The 13,311-nt window shown below is 44.4% G+C and overlaps 1 protein-coding gene across 19 annotated transcripts in view; it reads left to right on the top strand.

The window, feature by feature from the left end:
- LOC124948539 (protein outspread) overlaps positions 1 to 13,311 on the top strand; it is a 64,073-nt gene that overhangs the window by 30,602 nt on the left and 20,160 nt on the right. For 17 of the 19 annotated variants that reach the window (XR_007100776.1, XR_007100774.1, XR_007100768.1 and 14 more), the window contains one exon: positions 2,903 to 2,968. The exons of the other annotated variants lie outside the window; for them this stretch is intronic. Coding sequence is in view for 8 of the 17 variants with exons in the window: in XM_047492291.1 (XP_047348247.1) it covers positions 2,903 to 2,968 (66 nt within the window). In the remaining 9 variants the exon portion in view is untranslated. The remainder of the gene's footprint in view (positions 1 to 2,902; positions 2,969 to 13,311) is intronic. 19 annotated transcript variants of the gene reach the window in all.

Below are 13,311 nucleotides of genomic sequence, written 5' to 3'. Positions count from 1 at the left end.
CGGAATCCGACTACGGTCGGCCATCGAAAGAAATTTCTACTTTCATCGGAAAGGAAGATTTCTCTTTTACAACGTTCTCATCGAGGACGTTGATAAGGTCGGAGATTCTCGGCGGCGATTGCGCGTCTAATAAGAGAACGATAATAAAACTGATTTCTCTCGTTGTTGCAACCACTTATATATACATATATACTTTTCTCTCGATAGCAAATGGAAAAATGCGCGTAGCACGTGACGCTTCGATGAAAAAAAAGTTGTTCCAAGTTCGCGTTCGCGAGGTGCCGTTCAATTTGAACCGTCTCGGGATTGCGCCAATTAGTCGTTTACCATCCGAATCGATGTTTGCCCGTTCCTCTCGATGTTCCGTAACATCTTTAAAGATCAGGATACTTTCACTTTACGCGCTGCATTGCCTTTTATACGCTTGCAGTCGGCGCATCCGACGAAACTACTTTCCGTATACATTTTCTCTTAATATATATAATTTTTTTTCCTTCTCTTTTTCTCCTTTTTCCTTTCTTTTTATTTTTCTTCTTTTTTAATTATGAAAATTCGCTCGAAAGAATCGTTCTAAAGAGAGAAAGAACGGGGCGCGGTGGGGGGGGGGTCAAGAAGGAATGCAGGTTGACGAAACAAGATTCACAAATTGTGGGTCCTGGATCGAAGGAAAAGGATCATGGTTGGGAATGGATTAGGTCACGTTACCGTTGAGGTCAGATTGGTCTCTTTAGCAACCTCGCCCATTTCCTACCGCAGGGGAAGACCATAGCGTGGCGATGGTATAGTTGTTTCGTAGCACGCCAGGCCATAACTGCACGACGCCGACGATGGCGCTTCCTCTTCGATTCAGACGACGGAGAGTAGTCGTGAGCCAAAGAGAGGAAGCCGAAGAAGATATAATCCAATCGACGTCTAGGAAGTCGAAGCTAACATCGGGAACGTTTCTTTACCACGTCACGAAACATTTCGCTCTTTCTCACGGGAACGACACGCATTCTTCCAACATTGATATTTCTTTTCTTTTCTTTTCTTCTTCTTCTTCTTTTTTTTTTTTTTTTTTTTTTATTAAAGAAAATTTCTCTCGCTCGCTGATAAGAGGTTTATTATGTCGCAACTTAATAAATGAAAATTAACGAAATGTTATACTACGATATATAGCGTTTTGCCATCCGCCCGTATCTCTTTTTCATCCAGGAAGCGCGTTCCGAATGACCATCGATATCTAAGACTAACTTCTTGATCCGTGGGCGATGCAAAATGATCGTCGCTATACCCGGAAGAAGGTGCGGTAGGTCAGCGTTCCGAAGCGCGCACCGCGATCGATCGATCCGTCGATCCTACGGTCCATCCTTCTCACTCTCTCTCGGTAGAAGAGCTCCGTAGAGCGCATCGAGGGACGGACGTGACTCGAAAGTCTTTTGCTTCAAGACGAGGAATACGATCTAATCATAGGAAATGCGCGTTTTATAACGTTTATCAAGTAGTATTTGTCCTGTCATTTTTTTGCCGACCACCGTTAAAAAGACAGGGTGATTCATCCGTATTCTAAATGGCGGCCAAGTGGTACAACGATAGCGCGCTAACGGGGTCTGCGCTTTATTATCTTTTGGCACGCGACACAAAGAAGCCTCGATCGATTCCTCTCATTGCGAGAGAGAGAAAGAGAGAGAGATGTACGAGGGTTAGATCTTTAAAAGTATAGCTAGAATTACAGCAGACGTTACACGAGGAGAAGAGATTACGGAGTCCAAAGTTCCGCGCTTTCTCTTCTACACACCGTGTCTCAATTCTCTTCCTCTCTTTCTTTCGCGGTGCATTGTTCGCCAACCAAATGTCCCGCTTCTTCGTCTTTTACGTCCTTTACGTCTTCCTTCTGCTTCTCTTCCTCCCTCTCCACTTCTTCCTCTTCCTTCAGCGAAGAGAAGATCTTCCCACGCACGTGCCAGGGCCCCTCGTACGAGTTCACCGAGGCCTGGTGAATAATTACCAGATAAAGATACCGCCGTTCTGTGTAGGCCGAACGTCTCTCCTTTCTTCTTCTTCTTCTTCTTCTTCTTCTTCTTCTTCTTCTTATTCTTCGTCCCTTCCTTCTCCCTTTCTCTCTATTCTGCATCAGACGATTTTGCAACGGTACCTAGATGCCTATTCGACAACGTACGACGACGTATCTCTACCGACGATGACCAACGACGAATTGTATCTACGAGGAAGTTGTCTCCTCCTCCTCCTTCTTCTTGATATGAATGCAAAGATAATGAAAAGATAAGGAGAAAGAAAATCGCAAAGTCGAGTCCTTCGCATCTTCTCGTTCGTCAAAGTTCGTGCCAGGAGCGATGACTCGGCATGATCATCGTCGGAAAGTCTCTCGTTTTACCTCGTCATAAATTAATGGCTGTGCGCGGTCGCGTTTTTTTTTTTTTCTCTTTTCTTTTCTTTTCTTTTTTCTTTTTTTCTCTAGAAGGGATCATAAAATTTGGAAAATGCAAGGCAGAGACGTTTAAAAAAGGAATCGTAGGAGCCTCACCGCAGGTGGCATTGAAAGGGAAATCGTGAAGACCTGCCGCGATGGCTCATGCCGTCGTTCCTACCTTTCTTTTCTTCTCCGACTTTGTTTCTAATTAACGGCTACCTCGTGCTAATTACCCAGCTAGCGCGTCGGTAAACCTTAGAGATTCCTTGCCGCGAACTCAAACAAGTATACGGACTCTTTACTCTTTCTCGTAGAATAGTTTTCGCTCGGAGTCGTAATTACGATTTCGTGGAAGCTCCGCTATATACTTAGAGAAGAAAAAGAGGAAAAAGCGAGAGTCGAGTTTTCGCGGTAAGAGTTTAAACGGTGATTGACGCGGCTATCTTTATTAACCTTTCACTCGACATTTTTTGTTTTCTATTTCTGTTTCAGAGATGGCAAAGAAGATGGTTCGTCCTTTACGACGACGGAGAATTGACTTATTCGGTCGACGAGCACGTAAGTACTCGCTTCGATTTATAATTCAAAGTGGATACGCTAAGACGAATCGAATCCCTTTAAGGGCACCGTCGCCCCTCTCAACCGCCTTTCGTGTTCACTCGAAAATCCACTTTACCGTTGACAAATCCGTTTATCGTACTGATACGGATTCGCACTCCGACTATTTTCAACTGTCGCTGAGAAAGATGACACGGGTCACAGATGTTCGTGTTCGTTAAAGAGAACGAATTAATATCGTTCTTTCTTTTTATATTTTATTTACACCATCGAGTCTTTTATAAGGCTTACGAAAGATCCGTTGTCGCAGACCTGGAAAATGCTTAAATTGGTTTCTACGATCATCGATCTCATTAATTGCTAACTAAAATACTTAACCCCGCTACGTTGCTTTTTCTCGTAGAAAATGTTAAACGGTATTTTGTTCGTTCCCCCGGCGCCTTCTATTAAAGAATCATTTTCATGGAATTCCCTTCCTCCTTTCGTACTCGGTAAAGAAAGAGAGAAAGAAAGCGAGATGGATGAAGCCGACGGTCACGTATTATCATTGAAGTATCATGAACTGTCAGACTTCTAACTTTATAGCCAGGCAGTGAATCAAAAGCTGCCCCGCCAAGTGGCTTCCTCGGAACGTAGAAGCGTCAAAGGTCGAAGTCAATTGTGCTCGACTGACAGGCCGGTTCGCGCTTCCCGGACTCCCCACGATCTCTCTCCGTAATATCTCTCTACCTTGGTCGAGAGGACCTTCGACGACGACGACGACGACGACGACGACGACAACGACGACGACGGCGGCGACGAGGAGGAGAAGGAAGAAGAGGAAGAGGAAGAGGAGGATAGCGGTTCGTCCATGCGCGACAACGTTTCCTCTTCCTGATGTCAATCCTCACTTGAAAACGCATTGTCAACGGTACCGATTTAACGTCGCGTACAATACGTCCTCGAAAAAATTCTTCCTATTTCTCGGCAAAGCTCCTTAATTCAATGTAGATCTTTTCATTGAACCGGTTGGAGGTCGATTCTATAATCCAAACTGTACGAAGAAGCCCTATCGTTTCTAAAACCGACACGAACCGTCTCTAATCTCTCTTTCAAGTCCGTTCGATTTATTAAGAAGATAAGTACGACTGCGTATGGATAATGAGACACGCCATTCATCCCCACCCTTATTATCCTTCTAAGGTGACATAGGGAGATCCGCGAGCCACCGTAATTACAATCTTTCTTTCGGTTATCTCTATCGCGCGCGCAATATTTCTGATAATCCTTAAAGTTCGTGATACGAAAAGGTGCGTATCTTTTGTATTCGTCGACCTTGGCTCGTCCCCTTACTAGTAGTAGGTCCTTGGAGGCGCGGTAAGCTCGAAATCGTCATCTCGCGCGAGGTCGCACGAAAGTCGCAAAAAGGAAATGGACGATCTCGTTCGCGTGGTGCGAAAGAGGTTCACCTCGAGACACCTTTTCTCACAGTCGTCTCTTTCTCTCTCACACACGTACGCACGCATGCACGCACGCACGCACGCACGCACGCTCGCTCGCGTGCACGCACATCTTTGGTTGGCACCTTGTGCTCATTCCAAGATGAAATCTGTTGAGATCCTTGATTTCCTGGGCGTTCGAGTTCTTGTAACACGTCCAATCTTTCTATCTCATCTTTGAATCCAATTGATCGTCGACTCTCGCAATTACCTTCCTCCTCTCGTATCGTACTTGCCTTGCAATAAAACGACGTGTCACAATCGGTCGTCCGTCTGGTGTTAAGAGAAAACTGCGGAACGAGGAATGGCCTTGTCGCGTCGCTTTCCTGGAAGAACAAAGACGACCGGCGTTTCGTCGGTCTTTGGTGACAGTGCGCGATAAGACGTCGCCGCTGCTTGTACCTCAAAGTGACTCCGAGATAACAGAAAGTTCTACCGTTAGCGAAGATATGTGGATGCCTCCATTATCCAGCTCTGTTGAACCTGCTCGCTTGCAATCACTCTCTCGAAGGAGATCTTTTCGAAGGAGACTTCGAAGGAGCGCTTTAAACTAGACTAAACGGGGTACGGGCTGTTGGTTACGTTTAATGGTACCTCTCTTGCATCTCTCTATCTCTTTTACTTCCTCGGATCATTCGTCCTTTTCGCATAGTCGTCGTCGTCGTCGTCGTAGTTAACAGTTAGTCGGAACACGGAAGCTGCACCTTTACGATTTAATGGAACGCGATGAAGGAGGCACACCGTGGACTCGTTGAAATTGAGCTTCGAGACGACTGCCGGCACGAAACAGTTTTGAGCTATAACGACCGGTTTAATGACCGGCTTAGATTCATTGTATCGGACCACGCTTCGGTGCTTAGACTTCGAGAAAGGTACTTACTTTAGAAGTAAGTATGCGAGAGCTCTGATCAACGACTCTGTTTACTTACGTCCAACGCCCGTGTCCAGTTAGCTTTAGCTCGATCTCTCGCCACCATAGCAGCCGCGCTAGCAGCGCTGCTAGTAGCGGAATGTTCGCTGTTCCTTCGGTATTCTTACGACGATTCGACGCTTTAAGAAAGGCAGCGCTATTCAAAGGAGAGACCTTACAACGAAATCTTTTTAGGTACGTTCCATCTCGAAATTCTTTAGGTATTTTTCCTCGACGCATTCCGTTGAGAAAAAGAGGGAGAGAGTAAGAGAGAGAGAGAGAGAGAGAGAGAGAGAGAGAGAGAGGGAGAGACTTATCGACGCCAATGACGAAAAGAAGCGGTGACTTGGAACCGATAGCCACATCCCCGGAGAGAGCAGGGCAGAAACTCATTTCGAAAATTCCTCAGGGAGAAGTATGTAATTATCTGGGAATAATGGACACCCTAGGCGGTCTGGGTAATTTTCGTCCACTCAAATCCATCTAAAGGGAACCAGTTGAAACACGACGGCGAATTAATTGTCTTCCTATGTCTTCGATGTCGTCGTCGTCGTCGTCGTCGTCATCGAATAATCTTTCCTCGAATAAAATTTTTGCTTTTTAACGCGTTCCTTTTAATTACGTTATCAATGATTAATAATAAGAAAAAAACATTTAATTTTACCAAGTATATTTCGATCTTTTTAATAACAATACAAACGTGCTCGTTAGAAACGATAATACGGATTGATAAAACGTGTAGTAGTAATTTGTAGTATTTTAATCCCGTGTAAGTCACACTTGGATAATTTATTACCGGCGTAAACGAGACGGCGTGACGACACATGAATTATGAGTCGCTCCTTCCTCGTGTCTCATGGAGGGACCCTCGAGTCACAACTTTGAACGGAATTTAACAAAAAGAATCAAAGCTGAAGATTTTCGAAGATATTCTTTTCGATAAGAAGACGTGGAATTTTGATCTTCTAATTGGATCTCTTTTTACTTTAATTAAAATCGAAAACGACGCTGTTTTCGCAGTATCTCGCGGTGTGTGTGTGTGTGTGTGTGTGTGTGTGTGTGTGTGTCGTTCGCAGGGAATCGCGTTTGAAATATAACGAGGCGTGTCTTCTGTCGAATTTTCTACTCGACTCGTCGACCCACCGCCAGAACTGGTCGACCTCTATCCACTCTGTGTTTTTGTTTATCATTTTCCTCCAGACATCCTGTTGTCGTATTGTTCCCCTCGTTCATTTGTGGCTCGATCCGAGAAAGAAGAAGAAGGAAGGTTGGGATCTGAGGATCGGTCGTTCTCAGGACGAGGCGTTATACAGACGCAATTATCAATAATAATAGTTCCAAGGAAGGTCGTTCCCCGACAACGACATTCGCTCCGTCCTCTTCTTTTACTTCGTTCTCTTCATCGCTGTCCAAATTGACAAGCACTTACCGTGCGAGATAATAGAGAGCAACTTTGTCTCTTTCTTTCATCTACGATATAGAAATCACGCGAGTATTATTTTCCTTTCTTTTGCCGATAAAAGTAGATTGAGATAAATACGATTACTCCACTACCACCTATTAATTATAATCGTCGTAGATTAATAAGACCATTTTTAAATGTAATTTCAAGGTAAAATGTTTGACCGAGAGAAAGATGAAGAATATTTATTAAGACGTATATCTTACCTACTCCGTTGTAAATGACAAGAGAGCCTCGTCTATTCGGGGAGACATTTCATGGCACATACCACGAGGAGTCACCTCGTAGGAAGTTCTCCTTTCTCGTTAGAGCGTAGTATCAAAACATCGACTTGTAATACTGGGTACTATTCCTTATTCGAAGCGATTACCCGTTTGGGCGCAGTCTTGTACGGAGATATCGTATCGTTTGTCTCTAACTATTTGCCGCTTCCGTCATTCCTCGATACCGGTTCGTGCCTATCGTCGTCCTCGTCGTCGTCGTCGTCGACGTTGTTTGCCGAACGAACGTTCGCCAAGTCGAGTGGATTCCTATCAGTGACATGCAAATTGATCTCTTGTCTCGACCTTTCCAACGATGCCAGACGTATGTATCTCCGATAGCGCATTGCTATCTTTGCCTTTGCCACAGGTATATCCTTTCATACTTGCCATTCGAGAAGCTCCACTCTAACGTAAATACTATTCTTGGTATCTTCTTTCTCGCGTTGATTTAACAAAGTAACGCGTATATCTCTTCTGGTAGGATTCGTAAAAGTTGTCAAGGACGAGAGGCGCGTTCAAGGGCGATAAGAAACGAAGGATTTTCGCCCGTGGCGCGTCGTCTTCCTTTCCAAAAGCAGCCCGTAATTTCTCGCCTTTATTTGATCGCTGTGGACCAGCTCTTTTCTCTCTCTCTCTCTCTCTCTCTCCCGCTCGTTCGCTCGCTCGCTCGCTCGCTCGCTCGCTCACTCACTCGTTCTCTGCTACACGACCAGATGCTACACGAAATCTTGGAGGAGAAGCCGGGTGAAAGGGTGCCTCGCCGTGGGCTCCAAACGGGTTCTAAATTACGCCAGGCGAAGGCATTTGAATGCGAAACACGCGAGGATACGAAAGGAACCGCCTCGACCTAGCCGGAGCAGACGACTTTTCTTTTCATCCTTTTAACGCACTTTGTCCTTGTTACGTTCTCTCGAAAGAAATGAAAAACCATTAAGATCATTGTGGGATTTTTGGAAAAGTAACCAAGCAAAATTGACAGCTTCTTCCGCCGTTCGTCTTCGTCTCGCTCGTTGACGCAGCGAATCCCGGATAAGTAGTTCGAGTTAAGTGGCTTGTCAAGTCGTGAATCGTCGGCGTATCGGCATCGATAAACGCCGTGACGGTTATTGGAGAAACGCTTGGAAGCGTGGCTATTAAAAGGGTTCAGGGATTTGCATACGTCGAGGATGGAATGCGCGTGGAAAATATTTGAAAAATCACGTTCGTTGTCGCTAACACGCCCTCGCTAACTCGTCGACCGATGATCGATGAGTCCTGAGTTTTTAACGAACTATTTAACATTTTTATCGATCGTCCTCGTGCTCGAAAAATATTCTCCTTAGAAATCTCGTTCCTTTCCTTTTCGATTTTCTACGTGATATACGGGATTCGAACAATTAGGGAGATTCTTTGGCTAGTGCAGAGCGAGAAAAGTGTCGGGTACGATAGATCTCGCGTAATTGGCTTTCCCGTTCGACCTTTCAATTAACGCCAATCGATAGTCGCCCTTACCTCATACATGTACATAAACCTATGTATACAACGGATCGGCTATAGACGTACATACATTAAAGGCACGGGGGGAAGGGGGGGGGAGTCAGTCCGTGGTGCAATCTAATTCGAGGATCGATCGAGAACGACCTGGCCGGTAAGACCTGATTAACACAGGTCTTACCTCCGATCAACGCCCGGTGCCGGACAACGAGTGTAGCGGACTTCTAATCTAATTAGATGCAATTAGAGGAGCGAGCAACGGCACCAGCTGCTGTCCATGTCCACGATCGGCTTCTTCGTTCAAGCGGTCAGGCGGCGGCCCTCTTCCTCTCTTCGCTTTGCTTCTCTTTTCTTCGTTTCGCTTCGCTTCGATTCGATTCGATTCGATTCGACTCGATTCGATTTGATTCTACTCGATTCGATTCGATTCGATTCGATTCGATTCGATCCGATCCGATTCGATTCGATTCGATTCGACGAGTTACGAGCTTTTCTAGTCGTCCTTAGTTTCTTACCAAATTAAAAGAAACTCCTGTTTATTCTCTCGGATGGTAGGATATCTTTCGGATCGGAAACGAACCGAACGTGCATTTACGAGCATATATATATTCGCTACTATAGACATATCGATATAATTTCGTGTCGCTAAGCGAAAGCTAAGAAAAATATAGATAAAAAAGCTCTTGCCCTCGGAACACTCCTGGCATATTATTTCCATAGGTTAGCTCGCTTAGCATCGAATAGCACGAGTCGGTAACGAGTCGGTTACGGTGTTCCTGCTTACATGGTGTCCTTTACAATCACCACACGATGATGCTTGCACCATGCTCCAGCGGCTTCGCGCGCATTCGCTCGGCAATGTCTGTCGGACTTCATTAAGAGGGTCATATACCACTCTCCTCCAAGAATAAGAGGAATAAGAAGACGAAGCGCGGTGGAGGAGAGAGAAGAGCCGAAGAAGAAGGTCGAAAAAGCGAGGCCGCGATCGATTGCGATCATCGCAAATTTTGCTTATTATAAACGTCTGTGAATGACGACGACCCTTGGGGTCAAACAAATTTTGTGTAGTAATCGAGTAAAAATCTTAAACGGTGGATGATAACTTTATTTCCAGCGTATCCGTCCACGTAGAAAGAGAAAGAAAGGGAGAAGGAGAGATAAGCTCGGCGTGGAATGCTCCACGACGGCTGTCATTAATCATAGGAAAATGAGCGGACTTATCTGCACCGTAAAATCTACGAATAAATCTCGGTATCGAGGAGAGTCTTAAATATCCGTTCATTTTCTCGTGATTAATCGACCGTCAAGACGATTCCAAGCGAGCTCCTTCCGTCCTTCCATCTCGAATAAACTTATTAATCCTTCTTTTACGAAAGAGCAATCGAATTAAGGAACGAGTGCAAATCGGAAAGATAGAAATGTTCGGTTCGTTGACCCCTTTGAGATATCGTCCCGCCAATACTCGGTGGTTCCTGTTTTCGAGAATCGCTCGCATTCTTCGATCTTTTTCTCTTGGGGAAACGTCCTTTCGGACGAGTTACAGGACCTCCTGGACGCGACGGCCAAAGGTAGCCGATGTTGCCTTCTCCTTTGAAGTATTTACGGTCTCATCGAGACAATGAGCCTCTCTTCTTTTTTTTTTTCTTTTTTTTTCTTTTTTTTTTCTTTTTTTTTTTTTTTTTATCTCCAGGCGTTGTGCACCGTGAATCTCACTTTTCTCTTCGGCCCCGATACACCTTGTCTTTAGAGGGTGGGGGGGGGGGAGGAGGAGAAGGGAGAGAAAGAGATCTCGCCGTCTCCATCGCCTTCGTCTCCCTTCTTCCGGTTACCATTTACAGAAAATATCCGTCCAGCGTATTAATCCGACCAAAGAGGTTGGGAGGTCCGCTTTCACCCAATATATCTTATATACCTGCTACTTACATCGAATCTATATCGTAGAATTAGTGTTAAATATTTTCTTTTCGATCGCAAATATAATGCGACGTTGATTTATAGTTTTAAACGTTTAACGAGACGTCTTAAAAATCTATTTGAAAAAATGACAGCAGTTTTGACTTACAAATATATCGTCGAGAACATGAAGATAGAAGGAGAGAGACTCTTCGGGACTTGTCGCTCGATCACGAAGTCGTATTTCGTAATCTACCGCGCCGTAAGGTTACATAAATCTCTGTTTATGCCAATGTTCGCGTATCGGATCGCTAACTCGTTCGGCAGATAAATCGTGCCGGATTATACGTACACGCTCCCTCTTCTCGCGGGAACGTTTTACGAGGTAAGATCGCGCCGGGGCCTCCTTTGCGAGACGATCTCTCGCACGCGCTCGATTATTATTATTATTCTTACTATTATTATTCTTACTAATATTATTATTATTATTATTATTATTATTATTATTATTATTATTATTATTATTATTATTATTATTATTATTATTATTATTATTGTGTTGTTGTTGTTGTTGTTGTTGTTGTTGTTGTTGTTGTTGTTGTTGTTGTTGTTGTTGTTGTTGTTGTTGTTGTTGTTGTCGTTGTTGTTTTACGAGGGTCTGTAATGAAAGCTCCCTCCACCGATGTTCATTCTTCGAAAAGAATACTCGGAACGGATCGAGTTTTCACGTTATTTCCACTCATCGTTCGATTCAACGAGGACTTTAAAAGGAGTTCCTCTCGATCGTTCGAATACGACGAACTCGCTTTGATGCATTTCTTCCAAAAGCGAGGGCAGTGATTCTCGTCGTTGTCGTTGGTGTTGAGCACGGACAAGATGAGGGAGGAGGAGGAGGAGGAAATCTTTTTATTATATCGTTTTACATCCTACGAAGAACCTGGAAGTAACGTACGTAACCGTGGAATTGAAACGACCCGATGTAAGAAGCAGAAGAAGAAGCATCCAAGAGAAACAGAAGAAGAGAAGAGAGAAGAGAAGAAGAAGAAGAAGCAGAAGGCTATTATACGGTGTACCGACCATTCAACCGACCAAGCCCATTACCATTTATCCTGGCAGCCGCGTGCCAGAATCGGAATTTGTACTTTTGCGGGGAACGAGCCGAGCGAATTTATAATAACAAGGAACTCCTTGTTCGAGAGCCTTGTAATCGACATCCTAGATTGCAGAGTATGCCAATCGTCGGACGATTTGACGGATAGAGAAAAGACTAAAAGGCTTGAAAAGAAACGAAGGGAAAAAGGACACGCAGACCGATAATCGCTGAGGCGTAAGCTCGATTATTGGTTTTCGAGCCGCAAAATACGATCGTTTGGCGTATTGCTAACGATCAGGAAAAACGGAAGAGAAACGAGAGGAAGAACCTATCCTTTTTTTTTTTTTTTCTTTTTCTTTTTCTTTTTTTGTCGTATCTAGTAATTGGAATCGCGGTAGCCAAAGTACCTCGAACGCCACGGAAATTTTCACCGATGAGTTTCCTCTCTCCCTCTCTTTTACAAATAACGTAATATCGCGCGACTGAATTACGTAGATTCCGATCGAATGATCAATTTCATCGAGATCGAAGCCGTTCGCATTCTTAATGATCGTTCGATGACTGCAAATAATTGCCATTGTCGAGATCGCGATCGTTAATGGCGCATTTGGAATTAATTATTGCGAAACGAGCTGGGAACGATCAAGGATGTTTCCGCGAATGAAACGTCCTCGGGCTTCTTCCAATTGTATTACGACCAAGACGCCGTTCCTTTTGGATCGATGATATCATCGAACGCAGCGAGAAAGGATAAAAAGGTACGATTGTGAAAAATATGATTACGATAACGTTATTACTCGGATTTGTCCTGAGAATACAACGAAATAATTGCGATCGATCGTTCGACTTGAAAAAATCAGAGAGAGGAGAGAGAGAGAGAGAGAGAAATGATGGATGAGGGAGGTGGGAAGGGAGACGAGAGCTAAAAGAAAAAAAGATATACGAGGATGGGCAAAGAAAAGCAAAGGGTAGGATTTATTACGAGGATCGTATGTCCCGCAAGAGCAGCCGTGAAAGTGCACTCTTCCCCTCCCCTTTCCTCATATCTCTTCCTCCTCCCGCGCGAAGGCGGAGCACTTTGAGCGAGCGCTCGCTCGTGTTGCCCGACGATCGACGTCCTCGCATTCGATTAGTCGGTAACAGTACGTACGCGAGCATGAATTATTAACGGCTAATCGTGTGTACGAGCGGAAAATTACGGCGGTCGGCGTGTTTTGATGTAGGTAAAAGGGCGGCAAGGGTGGTACCTTCTCTTCGAGTCGAAGGGAACGAGGTGTCTCTCGATCTCTCCTCTTCCTTCCCCGATTCTTCTTCTTCTTCTTCTTCTTCATGTTTTCTTTACGCAGATTTCCTTCTACTACGAGAGGAAATTAATTTCATTTAGTCTTCTGCGTTAATTAACGCGTTCGTTCGAGCCTTATTATAATATTATTACGATCGGCCGTAAATCGAACAAGAAACTTTGTATCGATTCGACGAGTTTACCTCGGGATATTTCAGCTAGTATTTTTCTCGAAGCGGCAAAATTACCTTTCTAAAGCGGTAAAACGGCGTTCTTATTAGATATGAATTATGGTTATCAGAAATGTTTAACGTAGTAGATATAAGTGTCTAGAGCGATCAACTTTTTTCTAAGCCACTGTTATTATCCTCTTAGCCGTTTGGAGAAGCGCAAAAGTCGACGAGAAGAACAACTAGCGAATTTTTCTCGTAAGGATTTTCGGCACGTCGAGTTGCGGTCTTTTGCAATTCGATCGTATCCGAGAAGAGA

This window comes from Vespa velutina, chromosome 4 (assembly GCF_912470025.1).
Source record: "Vespa velutina chromosome 4, iVesVel2.1, whole genome shotgun sequence".
Lineage (NCBI taxonomy): Eukaryota > Metazoa > Arthropoda > Insecta > Hymenoptera > Vespidae > Vespa > Vespa velutina.
Note: the sequence above shows the minus strand (reverse complement) of the source record. Positions and strands in the feature narration are given on the sequence as shown.